This window comes from Stegastes partitus, unplaced genomic scaffold (genome assembly GCF_000690725.1).
Source record: "Stegastes partitus isolate 25-593 unplaced genomic scaffold, Stegastes_partitus-1.0.2 Scaffold68, whole genome shotgun sequence".
Lineage (NCBI taxonomy): Eukaryota > Metazoa > Chordata > Actinopteri > Pomacentridae > Stegastes > Stegastes partitus.
Genome location: NW_007577799.1, coordinates 552978 through 569867, shown reverse-complemented (window position 1 = coordinate 569867; position 16890 = coordinate 552978). Strand labels below are relative to the sequence as shown.

The 16890-nt window shown below is 40.9% G+C and overlaps 1 protein-coding gene across 1 annotated transcript; it reads left to right on the top strand.

Moving 5' to 3' along the window:
- The first annotated feature begins 1262 nt into the window (after positions 1–1262).
- mtmr6 (myotubularin related protein 6) lies at positions 1263–15793 on the top strand. The gene is made up of 15 exons (XM_008276285.1): positions 1263–1460; positions 4472–4603; positions 6790–6952; positions 7147–7304; positions 8225–8353; positions 10042–10176; positions 10382–10514; positions 10625–10734; positions 10917–11042; positions 11152–11201; positions 11380–11473; positions 11554–11660; positions 14218–14352; positions 14448–14574; positions 15122–15793. Exons 1-15 carry the CDS (start codon positions 1437–1439, stop codon positions 15476–15478), a joined length of 1980 nt encoding a protein of 659 aa, XP_008274507.1. The 5' UTR covers positions 1263–1436; the 3' UTR covers positions 15479–15793.
- The last annotated feature ends 1097 nt before the right edge of the window (positions 15794–16890 follow it).

Sequence of the window (16890 nt, the reverse complement as noted above, 5' to 3'; positions counted from 1 at the left end):
AATTCAAAGGTTAACTGTGCCTGAACTAGTTTGTGATAATCCAACTCATGTCCAAAAGTTTCAAAAGCACTCCCACACATTGTCCAAAGTGCAAAAATGCATTTATTTGCAAATTAAATATTAGCCCTTCAACAATTGAAAATGTGAACTGATGATTGTGCTCTTTTATCTGTGTAAGCATTAATCTTGCAGGGATTCTGACGGCTGAGATGCCGACTGTATTTACATATTGTCCTGGGGAGGGTCCTGAGTAAATTATTGTTGATGTGAAACCTTCCTTTTTTGCTGTTTCATGTTATCTTATTGTTTTTTTGTATTCTGGGGAATGTCTTTACTGAAATTGTAGGTTCATCTACATATGCAAACTGTAAATCTTTAAAAAATAAATAAATAAATAAATAAAATTATGCAGTTTTAGCTAATGGTTAATGGTTTAAAGCATTCTTTTTACAGAATTTTATAGATTTTACATACATTTTCTGCAAGTTATTAAAAGTTATTATTCAGTGGGATGATGTTATTGTAACTTTCATTTAATTTTACAGTTAAAGGTAATGACACAGCTTTCAGCTAGCAGCTAATTTACATCAGTTATCCCTCAACATCCATCCATCCATCCATTCATTATCTATACACCGCTTAATCGGTGGGGGGGTGCTGCGAGGCAACAGTGCTACCAACCTTGCAGCCCTGTCCCTCAACAGGCACACAAAAAACGCACGGAACAATTAGCACACTATAAAAAACAACCAAATACATACATATTCATGACAGTGAAAAAGCAAATGCAATAAATACAACATAATAAATAATTTAGCTACAATTAATCCAAGATGGCCTCTCCTTGTACCAAACCATTTGCCTGATAAAGTCCTAAAACTGAAATAAATGTATTTGTGCAAGCGAAGCAGTGTCTTTTTGAAACTTATGGATTTAACAGTCACTTCTGTTATGCACCTGTCTTGTGAAATAGATGCCCAAATGAAATGTATTACCTTAAAATCTGTTTCATAGTATATGCACTATAATGCACCTTAAATAATACACAGCAAAATAACAATGCTTACATTAATATTCAATTTAATCTTGAGGACCCATGTTGTTGAGGAGCTCTGAGTGAAAAATCTATTTGTAAGCCACAGTCTAGGGAGAAAAAAATACTATATAGAAATCCTGAGAAGTGGGTTAAACGTTTCCTTTAAGCGGCGACATAACTGGTGCTCTTATTTTGAAAGCCCACCACCCATGTGATTTCCGTGGACTTGACGCGGATGGAGGGGTGAAATAATTGACAATAAACACTTATCGTATGCCACCGAAAAAGTCAAGGCGGTTTGTGCTGCCGTGGAAGCCGTGATATTATCAATGATACAGTTATCCTGGGAAGGCGTCGTCTGAAGCTTTGCGGTCGCTGACAGCTGTTTGGACTCGGAGAAATGGAGCATATCCGAACGCCAAAGGTAGCTAACATTTCTTGCTAATTGCAAATGGATGGGACACAGTCAGCAACTCGGCCTAGTCATCTTTGGAGGGGTTTTGTAATGCTAAAGTGCGGCTGCTACATGTCGGTGTTCGGACTAAATTGTGTGCGGGTCGGTGTGATAGCATGGAGGCTAGCAGGTGTCTCCAAGTGTCAGACGTGACGAGCATCAATGAGCTGTTTGTCTTTCGTGTACAGCGCATAGCTGGGTTTCCTCGGTGTAATGCTACTATCTGCACGCCCTGCTTTGGATTTATGATGAGTTAACGTTACACTACCGAGCTAACCGGTGAATACAGCGTGAGTAAAGCACCGCAGCTGCATTTTAACACCAGCGGCAAATTGGTGGATTCATCAGACACACTGTAGGACTGGCATTAGTTTTATTATAGTCCTAAAAAAAAAAAAAAAAGTGTCATCCAGCAAACATGCATTGCCAAATAGTGGATTGTTTTGGATTGGACTGGATTTTGGCACTTACAGAGGACCTGGATTAGCGTACATTTCACTAAACAAGCAACAACTGGGGAGTGCTGTAGTACAGGTTTACCTCTGTCAGGCCTGTACTGCTAGAAAAGATCCCAAGTGGCCTGTGGGTGTGGGTTGTACACTTCAGAAAGCCGTTGATTAAATAACTAACTACCAAACTAAACCCTAACCCAAACCATAAATGTGAGAGATCACATATTAAATGTGGCGGTGCACATTCATAGTGGACTAGTTATTGACTTGGCTCACTATTGAATCTGATATTTAGGTTTTTATTCTGATTATCTGTATCTTTTTATTTTCTGTGATGCAGACACCTCTCTCTGTCTGTAGTCACCACTGTGTTTGTGATCTCCACTAATGTCCCGCCCACAGCACGATCTGATAAGTGACATGTCACGAGTAACCGCCTATCAGCACTGAAGGATAAATGTCCAAAACTTTGCTTTTAAAAATGTAAAAATATGTAAAACATAAGTAAGCAAATCAGTTTCAGCACAGAATTATGTCAGAGTTTGTTGTTATTCTAAAGTTTGACACAGAGGTTTCCATTTTTCCTGCAAATGCACGAGTATGTTGGTTTCAAATATTACTTATTGGTCTCCTTTTTTTCCGTAATCGGTGTTTGTGTCGACCCTGAAAGAACCATGTCAGTCGACTCAGAGTGCACACTTTCAAATTAATGCTAAAAGTCAGACAGCTTTTACTGTTTATCTCAAATCCAATAGACTGTCATGCAGAGGTAGCGTAGCAAAATGTACAAATACACATGGACTGCACTGTTTATGATTTAGATGGTATTCTTTTGGCGTCAACCAGTCAAACCTCTTCTACAGAAGCCTCGTTGGCTCATAGGATAGGGACTAATTAGGCCTCATTGTAAATTTTTTACAGTGTGTATATTTAAAGATGAGCTGTGTTTCATCATTTTAGGCAGCAGTGTGACACAATTTCTGCGGGTTTGGGATAATCATACATTAAAGCAAAGTGCACACAATTGGCGGCAAGTTTGTCAGCGGATTAAAGAAATGCCAGGATGGGGTGGGTGTGATTGCATGCAGACTGGGTGTGTCCCCACAGTCTCAAGTCCTCTTGGTTGTTTGCTTAAATAAAACAGCAGAAGAGGGCATTATTGCTGTTGTTTAAAAAAAAAAAAAAAAAAACTAACATAGAGGATTGTGTTGGATAATCATTTTTGAGTCAAATTCACGATGTGGTCCATCAGAGATTCTGCTGTGGAAAAAAAAGTATGCAATCTTCAAGCAATGCAGTGCTTGCTGTATTTAGATTGCTTTATATGATGGCACAGATTGCATAATTAGCCTACAAAAAACACAAACAATCACATCATTCCTGTGAGAGAGTATGAGATGTTCCTCCTTTTGTTTCCTCCTGCGCTAACTCACCGGTTTACTCTCGCACTCCGCTGACTTCCCGTATATTCTAAGAAGCCTTCTTACGACAGAGCCGTGACCCGCTGGTTGCTGGGAGACGGAACCCCGGCTCAATCATTTTATCATATCTGTGAGCAACAGGAAAACGGAAACACCGAAGAGGATGCCTGAGTCAACAAGAGAGCATCGAGTGTGATGAATCATGAATTTAGCGCTGGCACAAGAAAACAATCTAGTACCAACAGTCTAATAGCCTTTTTAGTAATAGTCTGCGGTTGATTAGTGTTGTCATGTATATTTTTCAATGAGAGTTTCACCTTTAATTCTAGTTTACCTCCATGATGGAAAGAGAACTGACAGGGATGCAGCAGTACTGGCTTATGCACACAAAGTCAGTCAGCTATATTGTCCAGCAGCTTCTTAGAATCCACATGTGGGAACCATCTCATATATTTTTTACAAAGAAGTTAGGATGCTAGACAAGGTTCCAAGTTTTCTTGGCTGGGGTGTTTTTTCTGCCTGACTAAATGTAACGTTGTGGTAAAACCTGTTGTTTATTACAGCTAGTGGAACACAACCTTCATCCTGTGTGAAAACCTGTGACTTGAGTAAATATTCTACTCACAGTATCTACTGTATGTGCATTTTCTGCTAGTGGGGGAGGTGGGTACAGGAATCATTGCAGGAACACTACAAGACTACATCTTTGCATAATGCATATACAGAATGTGAATACAAGTGAGATTTTTTTTAACGGAAAGATTTGTTAAAGGCAAGCGGCAGGGGTTTCATTTATTATATTTGCAACATTTCTCTGTCACAGCCATCATTAGACTTTTTTTTCTCGTGCCTAGAAATCACTTGTGACTCCAAATATAATGGAACTGGCAGCCGATGGCGAGGGCCAGGTGGTCAGTATTAGGTGGTGTGCCAGCTGGAACCAGTGCTGCTTACAGTGTTTTTTTTTTTAACTTTTCTGGCAGGTGTTATTCCTGTTGGCAAGCTCACATCGCTCTTGGTTTCAGTCAGTGTTATTTACACCCAAGCACTGAGGCAAACCTTGCCGCTGACTCTTGATTGATTCGTTATGATTGGTATGTCTTTGCAGGTGGAGCAGGTGCGGCTGGTGGATCGCTTCAGCAGCAAGTCCACAAACGGCACCCTGTACCTCACAGCCACCCATCTCATCTTCGTGGAGAGCGGCTCCAACAACTCGACCTCTGCTGGACAGGAGATCTGGGTGAGTGGTTCTGATCGCGACCGGTCTGCTGGTACTGCGCGTGTCACGGTCGCACAGGTGGTATGCAAGTGAATGTACTGTTGGTATAAAGGTTAAAATGTGTAACAGACAGAAAAGACACAGTGCTGAGGTGGATTAAGTGCAGAATATGAAGACAACGTGTCCACCACTCCTAGGATGTGCCAGTGTAGGTAATGAGGATACTCATCTGATATTATGAACCTGATTTTCACCTACTAATAAACTTTTATTACTTTGAAATGTATTATTTTTGCATTCCCTTGCTGGAATGGTGGATGCAGTAAATCCTTGTTGTGGCTGCCAGAAATTGGGCAGCTATGTTGTCATTGATATAGCAGCCAGTTTTATCTCTTTTTTTCCCAAACCACACCTTGAACAAAGCTGAAACACATATGCAGTGGTGAAGGTATTAACTGATGATTTAGTTGAAAATAATCTACCAACTCTACAGAAAGTTGAGCTTCTGTGTGAAACTGATATTGCCTCACCGCAGCTACAGAAAGAGTCACGCATGTGACCACTATAAGGAAGTCTGCAACCTAATGAAGTGTATCTGTGTGTTGGGGAGAAGAGAGAGAGAATATGCAAGCTTGTGTGTGGTAAGAGGAAGTTGAGTATAGTTTTACAACCTTTATTATACCATGGCGAGGTGTTCAGTGCATGCATGTGAAGAGTGTGTGTGCCATCACCTAAAAGAGGCGCACAACTGTTGCACTGTGAGAACTGGGTTAATAATGTCTGGCAGCAAGAGTATGGCATTCTGATTTGCTGATGGTCCGCTGTTTTTTTATGCTGCATTGGCAACGCGGTGGTGGGGGCTATGTGAGAAAAGCAAGAAAGAAGTAGGAGAACTTTAAATAGAGGATGTCGAGCACTGCTGTAATGAGCCTTGAGCGGTGGGCTGAGACAGGAGATTGTTGGGAATTCAAACTTAGGAACACTTTTGGTTCCCATTTAACACACTCGGTTGAACAGGACATTTCTGCGTAAACAGAAGCATTTAAGAAAAAGAAAAAACTTGTAAAAACAAAAACAGCACTCTAGTATTTAGATTGCCACAGTGACTGGTCTGCATTGTGGAACGGTTTGCGTGGTTTACAATGCTTTGTGCAGCAGAACTCGGGCCGTGACCTCGTCCCCACCATCCTTCCTGCTTTATGTGCTGAGAAGAGGAAAATATTTTCCCCTCAGTGTTTTGGCTATATTCTGGAACAGCAGGCGAGGTGTCTCACCGTTATCTTGTGTGCATTTGTGTGCTTTCAAATCTTTAGGTCCCTATGTGTGTGTGAGTGCATCATGTGCGCATTGTGAGTCATTTTAAAGACAATAGCCAGAAACAGAGAGAGTTTGTCAGAATGTTGTTGTGCCTCATAAAATATTAAAGGGCAGCTGAGTTTCTGTATGTCAACAGCTGGTGGGATCTGTGTGTCTGTGTGTGTGTGTCTGTGCGTCTGTGTGTGTGTGTGTGTCTAGTCATTACTAATGCTGATGAATGTGCATCTTTATTATTTCCTGTGGTTGTGGGACTCAAACTGCATTCATGAATATGTTAATGTGCGGCATTTGACCCTCTTGTCCTCTATGCTCTTTATACTGTGTGATTTTAAAACAATTCATGATGTTGTAATATGGAGCAAGCTTTTTTTTTTTTTTAATGCACAAGTCAATGCGAAGGGTTTTTTCTACTGCTGTGTGTGTGTTTAATTTTTTTGTGTGTGGGTGTTTACTTGTGCCTTTCCTAAATGATTAAAAACTACTTCTTGCTCTGCTTGTTTTCTTTGAATCCAGCAGTTTGCTTTGATGTTCTCTTGTAGAACAATTTTTGATTGTTAGAGGTTAGCAAAGGATAAAATTTTAAAGACTGCTACATAAGTTAATCTTGACACACTTGCTTTTTAAGGGTACCTGAGGTGCCGAAAATTATAAAAATCAAGAAGGGTTTACCCAGCTTTCAAACCACTATTTGTGTTCCTTAGATTCCTTTTGACACATACATACACACTTTACACACAGGGAAAGAACACCATGCAGTTTTAGCAGTATGCTTCTGTTTTTCTTAAACAACTAATTTTCTTTAAACGATTAACACCTAATTAACAACCACTGAAAATCATCAGCTTGTCCTTTTCTTTCTTTTCACCCTACTCGTCTCTCCTTCTCTACAGATTTTGCATCACCATATAGCCTCTGTGGACAAGCTCTCCCTCACCACCACAGGCTGTCCTCTGGTCATTCAGTGTCGGAACTTCAGGGTGGTTCATTTTGTGGTACAGAGAGAAAGAGACTGCCACGACATCTACAGCTCGCTGCTGCGTCTTCTACGACCAGGTGAGTTTCTATCTGCGTCAACTTCTCTGTTCTCAGACATTTCTGTTCTATCGCTGATCTCTTGTTGCTTTCTTTCTTCTACCTCATACATAATATTCCATCCTCTCCACGTGTAATAGACATATACATACATAGGCAATGCTTTTATATTTGCCTGTATTTGAGGGGCTTTCTCTCTGGTTTTCCTCTACCAGTATGCTATGAGGAGCTCTATGCGTTCTCCTACAACCCCAAACAAAATGACCAACAGAGAGAGGAGGGATGGCAGCTCATCGACCTCGGGGCAGAGTTTGAGAGGATGGGCGTCCCATGCGATCAATGGCAGCTCACCGATGTCAACAGAGAATACAAGGTAAATAATGAACTATCAGTGTTTTAGATCTGATGCAACAAATACAGATATTGTTAGGATTGGTTTTTTTTAACATACATCTGATGCTGCAGCCATAACTGCTGCTCATATATTCTGCAAAGGAGACGTACAAGTATATATTCCACTCAGTATCAAGGTGTGTGTTGTCAGAATTTGCAGGCAAGATATCTTTTCTATTCTATTTTATTTTGTTATTAGCCTAACATAATTCTCAGTCAAGACACAGTGGAAAAACTGGAGAGATGAAGCTTTGGCAAATTTGGCAAAATAACATTGAGTCAAATTAGAAAAAAAAGAAAAAGAAAAATGCAAGCAAGCATTTTCCATGTGGTGTAAGTTCCAGCTACCACAAACTGAAAAAGACCCAGGCACTTTGTTAATGTTTCATGTTTACTGAGCCATAAAGTCATTCAGGGCTGCCAACATGCTAACTACACAGATTACCTATTCAAATGTGAGGCGAGGACACCCAATGTTGTAACAAGCTGGATATAAATAAGGTTGTGCCAGTAGTATATTGTAGAAACAGACATGACTACACATTATGAAAACATTCGGCACAGTGTCCAGAAGAGGGCGCTGGAGTTCAAATATTAGCTTTGGTGCGAAATATAAGCTCTGAATCCAGTATGACAGACAAACAGACCTTCAATCCAAAATGAGATATTTCTCTCTAAAAAAATAAAAATGTGATAAGCCCCAATATTCCACTGTTTTGTTGATATTACCAGTTTGATTCAACACAATTATTTACCTAGAAAATAGTTTTTAGGGTCATCTATGTAGCTCAGCTGTTGACTATACTGATACTAATGCTCAAAAGGCAGATGTTTTCTGCAAGTATCTTTTGTTTCTGTGTATTTGTGACACATGTGCATTTTTGTTTATGATTGTTCCAGGTGTGTGAGACGTATCCACGAGATCTGTATGTTCCCATCACAGCCAGTAAGCCTATCATAGTGGGGAGTTCCAAGTTCAGAAGCAAAGGACGCTTTCCTGTACTCACATATTTCTACCAAGAGAAGAAGGTACTGTAAAAACGTCAATAACATGCATCAAACATATGGTGTGACTCCCTGGTTTAAATCAAAGTGCTTGACGAATTTCATGGGAATGTACCCTTTGGATTATGTAGTAGCATGTGAGAAGCAGGGATGCACAGTTTTATCTGCATCAACATCAGTATTGGCCATTAAATTCTTTACAGCGTGGACCCAAAATAAACACTGACAGCTAGATAACACCTGTCAGGCTAAAAGTTCAGTTTTATTTGAAAATTACATAAGAATGTATAGCATATGGCATGTTTACCATCTGCATTTAAATGGATTATTATTTTGCCTGATGAGTGTGTACTTTTTGTCTGCACCTACCGGTGGACAGTCACAACAAAAGTAGGAATGATGTGTCAGTTCCACTACAGAAGAGACCTGATGTTTTCTGCAATTAGGTGGAAAAGGTATGCGTATGTATTAGCTTTAAAAAATAGTATTTTATTTTGGAAAATCCTTTAGCATGTATTCCTTGTGGGGCTGCAAGGTGGTACAGTTGGTTGCCTCACAGCTAGAAGGTCGCCGGTTCGTGTCCCGGTGAGGACGCCCGGGATCTTTGTGCATGGAGTTTGCATGCATGCAGCGTGGGTTCTATCCGCATTCTCCAGCTTCCTCCCACAGTCCAAAAACATGTTGAGGTTAATTGGTGATTCTAAATTGTCCGTAAGTGTGAATGTGGGTGTGCTTGGTTGTGAGTCTCAAAGTATAGCTTAGAGACTGGCGACCTGTCCAGGGTGTCCCCTGCCTTTGCCATAAGTCAGCTGGGATAGGCTCCAGCCCCCCGCGACCCTAGTGAGGATTAAGCGGTGTATAGATATTGGATGGGTATATTCCTTGTGCAAAGTTGAGATTTTAACTGAGTTGGCGCCATAGGAAAGCTCAAGATATCCAACACAGAATGGACCTGTATTATGCAAACATGCGTACAAGGTCTGTCAGAAAAGTTTCAGGACTGGTGACACGACTTGTCCTGCCACAACTCTCGCCTCTTCTCCTGCACTGAACAAAGCAAACGCCGCAGGATCTCTTTGTAGACGTGCTGCTTGATCGTCTGAAGTGGAAAACTCATACTAAGTAGTTTAGGTTTGAAATATATCTTTTGTCACATAAGTCCTGGAACTTTTCTGACGGACCTGGTATTCCTTGTTGTAATTTGTTGAATTTGTAATTGATTGATTTTGTAATTAAGTTGAAATGTAAACTGAGGTGGCTCCACAGGAAAGCTCAAGACACAGAATGGATCTGTACTGTGCAAACATGTGTATGTGTTTAACAAATTTCACGGAAATTTACATTTCTTGTTTATAAATGGAAATTCTGAACTACTATCAGTATTACAAGAAATGTCACAGGATCACAGATATGATTAATAACGACAGTCTAAGGCCCATGAAATTTAATGGAAATCGGGACAGAGTTGCAAAAGGCACACACGAAGTGCAACTGATACACAGAAACTCAAAATGGCTTTATCAGTTTTCCATTGAAGGTCAGGAAGCTGAAACATTTATGCTTTCTGTCTGTTATCCAACCTAAGAAGTAAAATGATTATTAAATAAATGTTGAAATTTGACTGATGACGGATGAAAGTGAGTCATGGAAGTCATGTAATGTGGTCATGGTAACTCCTTGTTCCAATCGCTGCACTTTGTTCACCTTAACAGGCGGCAGTGTGTCGATGCAGTCAGCCTCTCTCTGGGTTCAGCGCACGATGCCTAGAGGACGAGAGCCTGCTGCAGGCCATCAGCAAGGCCAATCACAACAGCCGATTCGTGTATGTGATGGATACTAGGCCAAAGGTAAAGCCACGACAGCCAAACAAACACCTTCTCCAAATAGCCAGCAAGGTTCAGTGATGTCAAAAATGTTATTCATCAAGTTAGAATCTGAACATTTTAAGTGTATGTGGAAATGGTTTCAATGCTACATAAACACAGATGGAAATGTGAGTTAGCAGGAAATTTGCAATCACTTTGTTTTTATCTGCGTTTTTCTTTCCTGCAGTTGAATGCACTTGCTAACCGAGCAGCAGGCAAAGGCTACGAGAACGAGGACAACTACTCCAACATCCGCTTCCAGTTTGTTGGCATTGAAAACATCCATGTAATGAGATCCAGCCTGCAGAAATTACTGGAAGGTTAGACATATGTTGCTGCACACACTAGCATGCGTACAAAAAATGTCATCGTGTTTTCTCCAGATTGTGATGTAATATGGTAATCTGAAATTGCCTTTTGTGTCTCTCAGTGATCGGGAGTCGGCCTCTTTCCATGAGTGACTATCTGGCGGGACTAGAGAGTAGCGGCTGGCTGCGACATATCAAAGCTGTAGTAGATGCAGCCATCTTTCTCGCCAAGGTAAAAAAAAAAAAAAAGAATTCTGTCTCATGCTTCTTGAATTCTGTTTCTCTAACAGTATATAAATGCATATCAGCCTATCTCCACTTGTCATATCATAGCTAGCAACTGCTGAGAACTACTTAGTGTATCTTTTTTTAAAATTGCGTTCCTCTGCTGTCCGTCCACACTCTTGACTACAGGCGGTGACAGTGGAAGGAGCCAGTGTATTGGTTCATTGTTCAGACGGATGGGATAGAACAGCCCAAGTGTGCTCCCTGGGGTCGCTGCTCATGGACCCCTACTATCGTACTATCAAAGGCTTCATGGTACCAGCCTTACACACAAGACACACATGACGCTGATGTGAATATTAATGCAGTCTTGTATTTGTGCCTCTTGTGTCAAACTTGCTTTTTACCTGCCTTTATCTTCTAGGTACTGATAGAGAAAGACTGGATCTCCTTTGGTCACAAGTTTGCGGACAGGTGAGGTTTCACTTAAGCCTGGAGATTTAGTCAGTGTTTGCTGCTTTAGCAGCCTCAAGCCGGATCTCCTATTTGCCCTGATTACCATGTATATATATATATATGTCTACTGTGTATTACTGGATTTATGCTCTTGAGTAATGATTGTGCATATGTTGTTTGAACTGCGTATATCCAGGTGTGACCAGTTGGATGGGGATCCAAAGGAGGTGTCTCCTATTTTCACTCAGTTCCTGGAGTGCGTTTGGCAGCTGACTGAGCAGTTTCCACAGGTGGGTGAACCTAATGAAATTGATACTGCATCTACAGAGATCTGCTTGCTGTTTTTATTTAATGATTAAAATCTCTTTAGGCATTTGAGTTCAGCGAGTGGTTCCTACTGCAGATCCACGAACACGTCCACTCGTGTCAATATGGAAACTTCCTTGGCAACAACCAGAGGCAGAGAGAGGAGTTGCAGTGAGTCAAACACACGTGCATCTCTGTGCTATTAATCTGAATGATGTTTTCTGTTTAAGTTTCAGTGTACTCCTCTATTCGCAATAGAAATAATAACAACGAATAATAAACTGGAAATATTCAAACTTTCCTGTGCATCAAAGCAGACACTAGGCTTAGGCCGTATCAAGGTATTACCCAGTACCAGGCTGTGCATTTTACTCCTGGGCCTTCAGTGACGTCCTACCTGAATCAAACCACCTCTTAACACCATCATTATGACGCCATGGCTATAGAAACCATCAGTATTATGCAGAAAGGCAGCATAACAGGACGTTGCATTGCAGACAGGTATCTCATGTAGTGAGAATGAATGCCACAAGAAACCCAGTTAAAACAATTCAATAAGTCTCCATTACTTGCAGCCACAGCTGCACCATATACGTCACTTCTAACAGGGGCATCAATAAGAATGACAAAAATATATATTTTAGTCACCAAAATGTTTGATTATTTGAACACAAACTCTATCCTCCTTTCTTTACTCACGAGGAGTTCAGTCACTCTGCTGAGCAGGTAATCCATGTGTTTCACTTCTAACAATAAGTCCTGTTCTATCGCCATGGAGGTTAATGCTAATAGTCAGGTCTGTCCAGTCGTGTTTCTGGCATAAGTTTCAATTCGCTTTAAGGCTGAGAATGTCTACTTGCTGAACAATAAAACAATACTTTTACGATAAATCGCTAGCTTTGGCTAAGCTCTCTGACCATCCAGTCAGAGGATGTGATAATGCTGACGTTATCGTAGGCCAGCTAGCTGGCCCTGGGACCACCAACTCAGAATCTGAAAAACAGTTTCATTGCAATGCATTTTAAGCTACAGGTGCCTGCGCTTTTGATTCTGAAGGCCTCAGGGCAGATTTCTTTTTCCCTGGCAACACATGATGGCTGAAATATGATTGGATAAAAGCTCTAATATAAACATGCACTGTTGAAACCACCACAGCCCAGAGACACGCTATGAAATGAAGACAATAGACTTTTGGGAGTAATGTAAAAAGATGAATGGGAAAAAATTACAACAAATATTAAGTCAGGGATTCTGATAGAGTTCAGGCCAGCAGAGATGGCCTTGCTGGCCCTGACGACACACCACTGGGTTTGATGTATTGTAGTGCGCAGCATGTGCCACCAGAGGTCAGTCACAAGTGGTGGAATGGACTGCTGAGCTAAGATGCTGACAGAAAGTTGTGCAGACAATGTTAATACTTATAAAAAGGAAGAATGGAAACAGAGTTGACACTGGTCCACTCACAGGTTAGGCTACAGCACCAATGGACCTCGTAAAATCTGTATCTGTAAGTCCTTTATAGTTCTGCAATGCACTTCTCTGACAGCATGGGCATAAGAGGACCTACACTGTCTAGTGCATTGGCCTTTGTGTCTGTGTGTGAGTTTGAGAGAGAGATAAAGGGCGTTAGAAAAGGGAACAGAATGTCATATGCGGACTAGTAATCACACCCAGCCTTTTGCAATGCTGTTCCTATCGTAATTTAGAATTTAATGGGAAATTTAATTGTGTTGTCTCTGCTTTGGCATTGCCCAAATCCTTGATATTTTATACTGACCCACTCATCCAAAAGGTTGACACACTGGTTGTGTGTCAACTCGCGTGATGTTGCAAGGACTTCTCGGAACTGCAAAATCTTATCAGCTACAGCCTGTTAATGAACTTACAGTCTGCCACCACCACCTACGCATCATGTACCGTCAGACGTTTCAGTGTCTGCTATGATAACAAATGTTATCAGATCTTCTTTTTGACATGTAGCGTCATGTATCACATACTCCAGTGACATACCAGGACAGTATGTAAAAATAGAGCCCAGCAAGTCTAGTGGACGGGCCTAAATTAGTAGACTCGTTATCTGTTCTCTACTTTAAAGTGACACCCCTATTTGAAAACAGCTACCAAAAGAAAGAAAGACAAATTAGGCAGTGTCGCTGCACCTGCAAAATCATACAGTCCCTCTCCAGTTCGCAACATCTAGGTTGTTAATTATTGCAAATAATTGTTGTTTGATGCGGACGAGGACAGAGCCACAAATCCACATTCATTTTCACTGACTAGAAGCCGTTTAAACTTTCCTCTGTTAATTGTACTGTGTGGGAAACATCCTTGTGTGCTGCCAGGCTTTAACACTGTTCACTGCGCTTGAATAGGAAGTCTAACAGACACACCTTCTTTCCATGGTGCATTATATTGCCACATTACGCACTCTGCAGTGTGTGTTTAGTGCATGGAAGCATTAAGGAACAAAAGAACAATAAGACATCTCACTATATACTTTATTAATGAAGAAAGAGTGTATTTGTCTTACTGATAAGCATAAGTATGTACAGAACTGAGTCAATAAAACATAATGGAAAGCTTGGACTGTGACGACACTTTTTTTATATATATACGACACAGACATTTATGACTATACAGTGAGCTTGCTGTGTGCGTGAATGCAATAAAATCAAATACGTTTTTGAAGATCCGCTAGAGTATGCTGACGTGTTGTTTTGTGTTCCAGGCTGAGAGAGCGGACTCACTCCCTGTGGGCGTTTCTTATGAGCGAGAAACACAACTACTTGAATCCGTTCTACAGCCCTTCGTACTCTGAAACGCATCCTGTTCTGGAGCCGTCCACCCTACCCTACCATTTTAAGTCAGTACAGCCCTCCTCAACCTCGCTGCGCTTATTCATAATGCTGCACTTTAATTGTCCACATGTCTTTAAAAATCTACACTTTTGCCTCCAAGGTTCTGGAGGAACATGTACCACCAGTTTGATCGGTCCATGCACCCGCGTCAGTCTATCCTCAAAACCATCCTGACTCTGAGAGAGAACAGTCGGAAGGCAGAGAACACACTGCAAGCACTGGAGACTGTGAGCTTGATTCACTTTATATACAGTAGTCCATGTATTTTAAGTTGGGTCATTGCTGTAATATACAGTCATTGTGGACTTTGCCTTTTTTAATTCTTAAATATTCATTTATTTTGACATAAGCTAAGAGCAGCCACGATTTAGGTTGATTTTCCTTTAATTTCATTGTTGCAAGATCACAAGTTCACTCACACGTGTGGATATTAAAGTTGTTTTTCTCGTGACATTGGGGAAATGGAAGAGACAGAGCACCATTATTTTGAGTTAAAAAAGTAATTATCTTATTAGGATGAATGTTGCATGCTCTCATTTATTGTACATTACTTTTATTCCAAACAATGTTATCAAATGTTTGTAAAATATCGCAAAATGTGCACATTTTAGAACATTTTGATTATTTAGATGAATAGTATTCATCTCCCATACATTGTGATAATTGTTTTACACGGCAACATGCTATAGAAATCCAATGATCAACAGATAAAAGGAGTAAAAAATGAGTAATTCACATTTTCTGGTGTTTTCTTGTCATGCTCTCTCCATTCAGAGGCTCCAACAGCTGGGCGTGAACCCCGTCGCACCCTCTGACCCGCCTGCACCGCCTCCAACCAGAATTCAGCGCTCCAACTCCAATACGCTTCCACCACGTCCCGACTCCCTCATCCTGGGAGCGCCCATCAACCACAAAGAGGTGCAACGTCACGAGGAGGAGGACGATCAGGAGGAGGTGGGCGAGGAGGCGATGGAGAGCACGGACACAGAGCGGACAGTGGAGGGCAGCAGCGGCACCGAGAGCAGGAAGCAGAGCTATGGAGAACTGGAAGGGACATACAACAGTGAGCTGGCCAAAGAAGAGCCAGCTGTTGTCAGTCTGGAGTTTGGTGTGGCACGTATGACCTGCTGAAACCAAACCGAGGGATGGAGGGGGAGGATACTGAGGGACAGGTGCAACCGAGTGAGAGGGCTTACGAAAAGTGTGTGCGTGTTAAAGGTGAAGCTGTCATTCTGTATGTGATTAAGTGCTGATTACGCAATGGCCCTGAATGGGTTGAGTGGATGAAGTTGTATGTCTGTATAGTCTAAATCTCTATGGAAAGCCTCATTATTATGTCATATACTGCACCTATAGTGAAAAGGTTCGTTTTTTTTTATGAATGTTGAAAAGCACTATAGAAAATTCAAGAATACCATAAGAGAATAAATTCATCAACAAAAAAAATAGTGAGTCTTTTAATTCGTCTGGTTATATAATGCACTTTTAAAACACATGACCTTGATATACAAGTCATTTCTCTACGGGAAATGGTCATAAAATCATATTTTTTGGCACGAGAAATATTTCATTTCATCCAAAGGCTGGAATCCAACCTAATCTAATGTCATTTCTGAGCTGACTTTGCTCTGATCTGACTGATTGGAGAGAAAAAAAAACAACATCATAGTGTACATCATGAAACGTAGCACTGAAAATCCCACTGGAACGAAATTTGGTTGATCTGTTTACTGCATCTGGCAAAATGCAGTTTGATTTATTTCTTAACTGTCCAGAAGTATTTGAAAAGTTACGCTTATTTTTGCTCTTTTGACTCGGCGCTTCTGCACATTCAGTTTGAAATAGAATAATGGAAACTGTGCTAAAGTGCCAAGTCGAAACTTTAGTTTTAGTGGTTTACATCAGTGTAGAAAGAACTGTGTGGAAGATCATAGTGGCCAAAACTGAGGAGTAGGCTCAGGGTTATATCTCCCACACAGTTCTTTCAATACTAACATAAACCTATTCAATATAAAGCTGAGAATTCAATGTGGTATCCATTGTTTAATTTTGAAATATACTGAAACACAGCTGGTGTTTTGGACTGTAATTATCCTTTTTGGGGGCAACAGAAGAGGTTCAGCTGTCAACTGTCACCCTCATTGATCATGTAATCCTATTTTAGTTCTCACATTGATCAAATAATCTGACTTACTAATGTGCATTGATCCCCAAATCCTATTGGTCGCGTCTGTCTGCCACGTCAGTGACTTACTGTTCATGACAGCTGACCCTTAACGGGTCGCTGGCACAGACACTCAGAGAACAGACAGGGGCTAAGGTCATTGCCTGTCTTGTACTTTCAAAAGCAAGACTAGACCTAAAGCTGCCTGTCATAGTTTCATAATTTTTCCGATAGTATATGTATTTTTTCTTTCTTTTAAATGCTTCATTGGGAGTTTTGAAGATCAACAAGAATCTGACAACTCGCAGTCGTGCTCTTCAACATAACCAGAAGAAACTTAAAGTAGCTGCCGATAGAGAATATTTGAGTGAGAAATGAA

Bases quoted from the DNA above. Each gene is read 5' to 3' on its own strand.
- mtmr6 (XM_008276285.1), top strand. From the start codon at position 1,437: ATGGAGCATATCCGAACGCCAAAG. The intron at 6,953-7,146 runs GTGAGTTTCTAT...TTCCTCTACCAG, and splicing joins GCTGCGTCTTCTACGACCAG to TATGCTATGAGGAGCTCTAT. The intron at 11,202-11,379 runs GTGAGGTTTCAC...GCGTATATCCAG, and splicing joins GGTCACAAGTTTGCGGACAG to GTGTGACCAGTTGGATGGGG.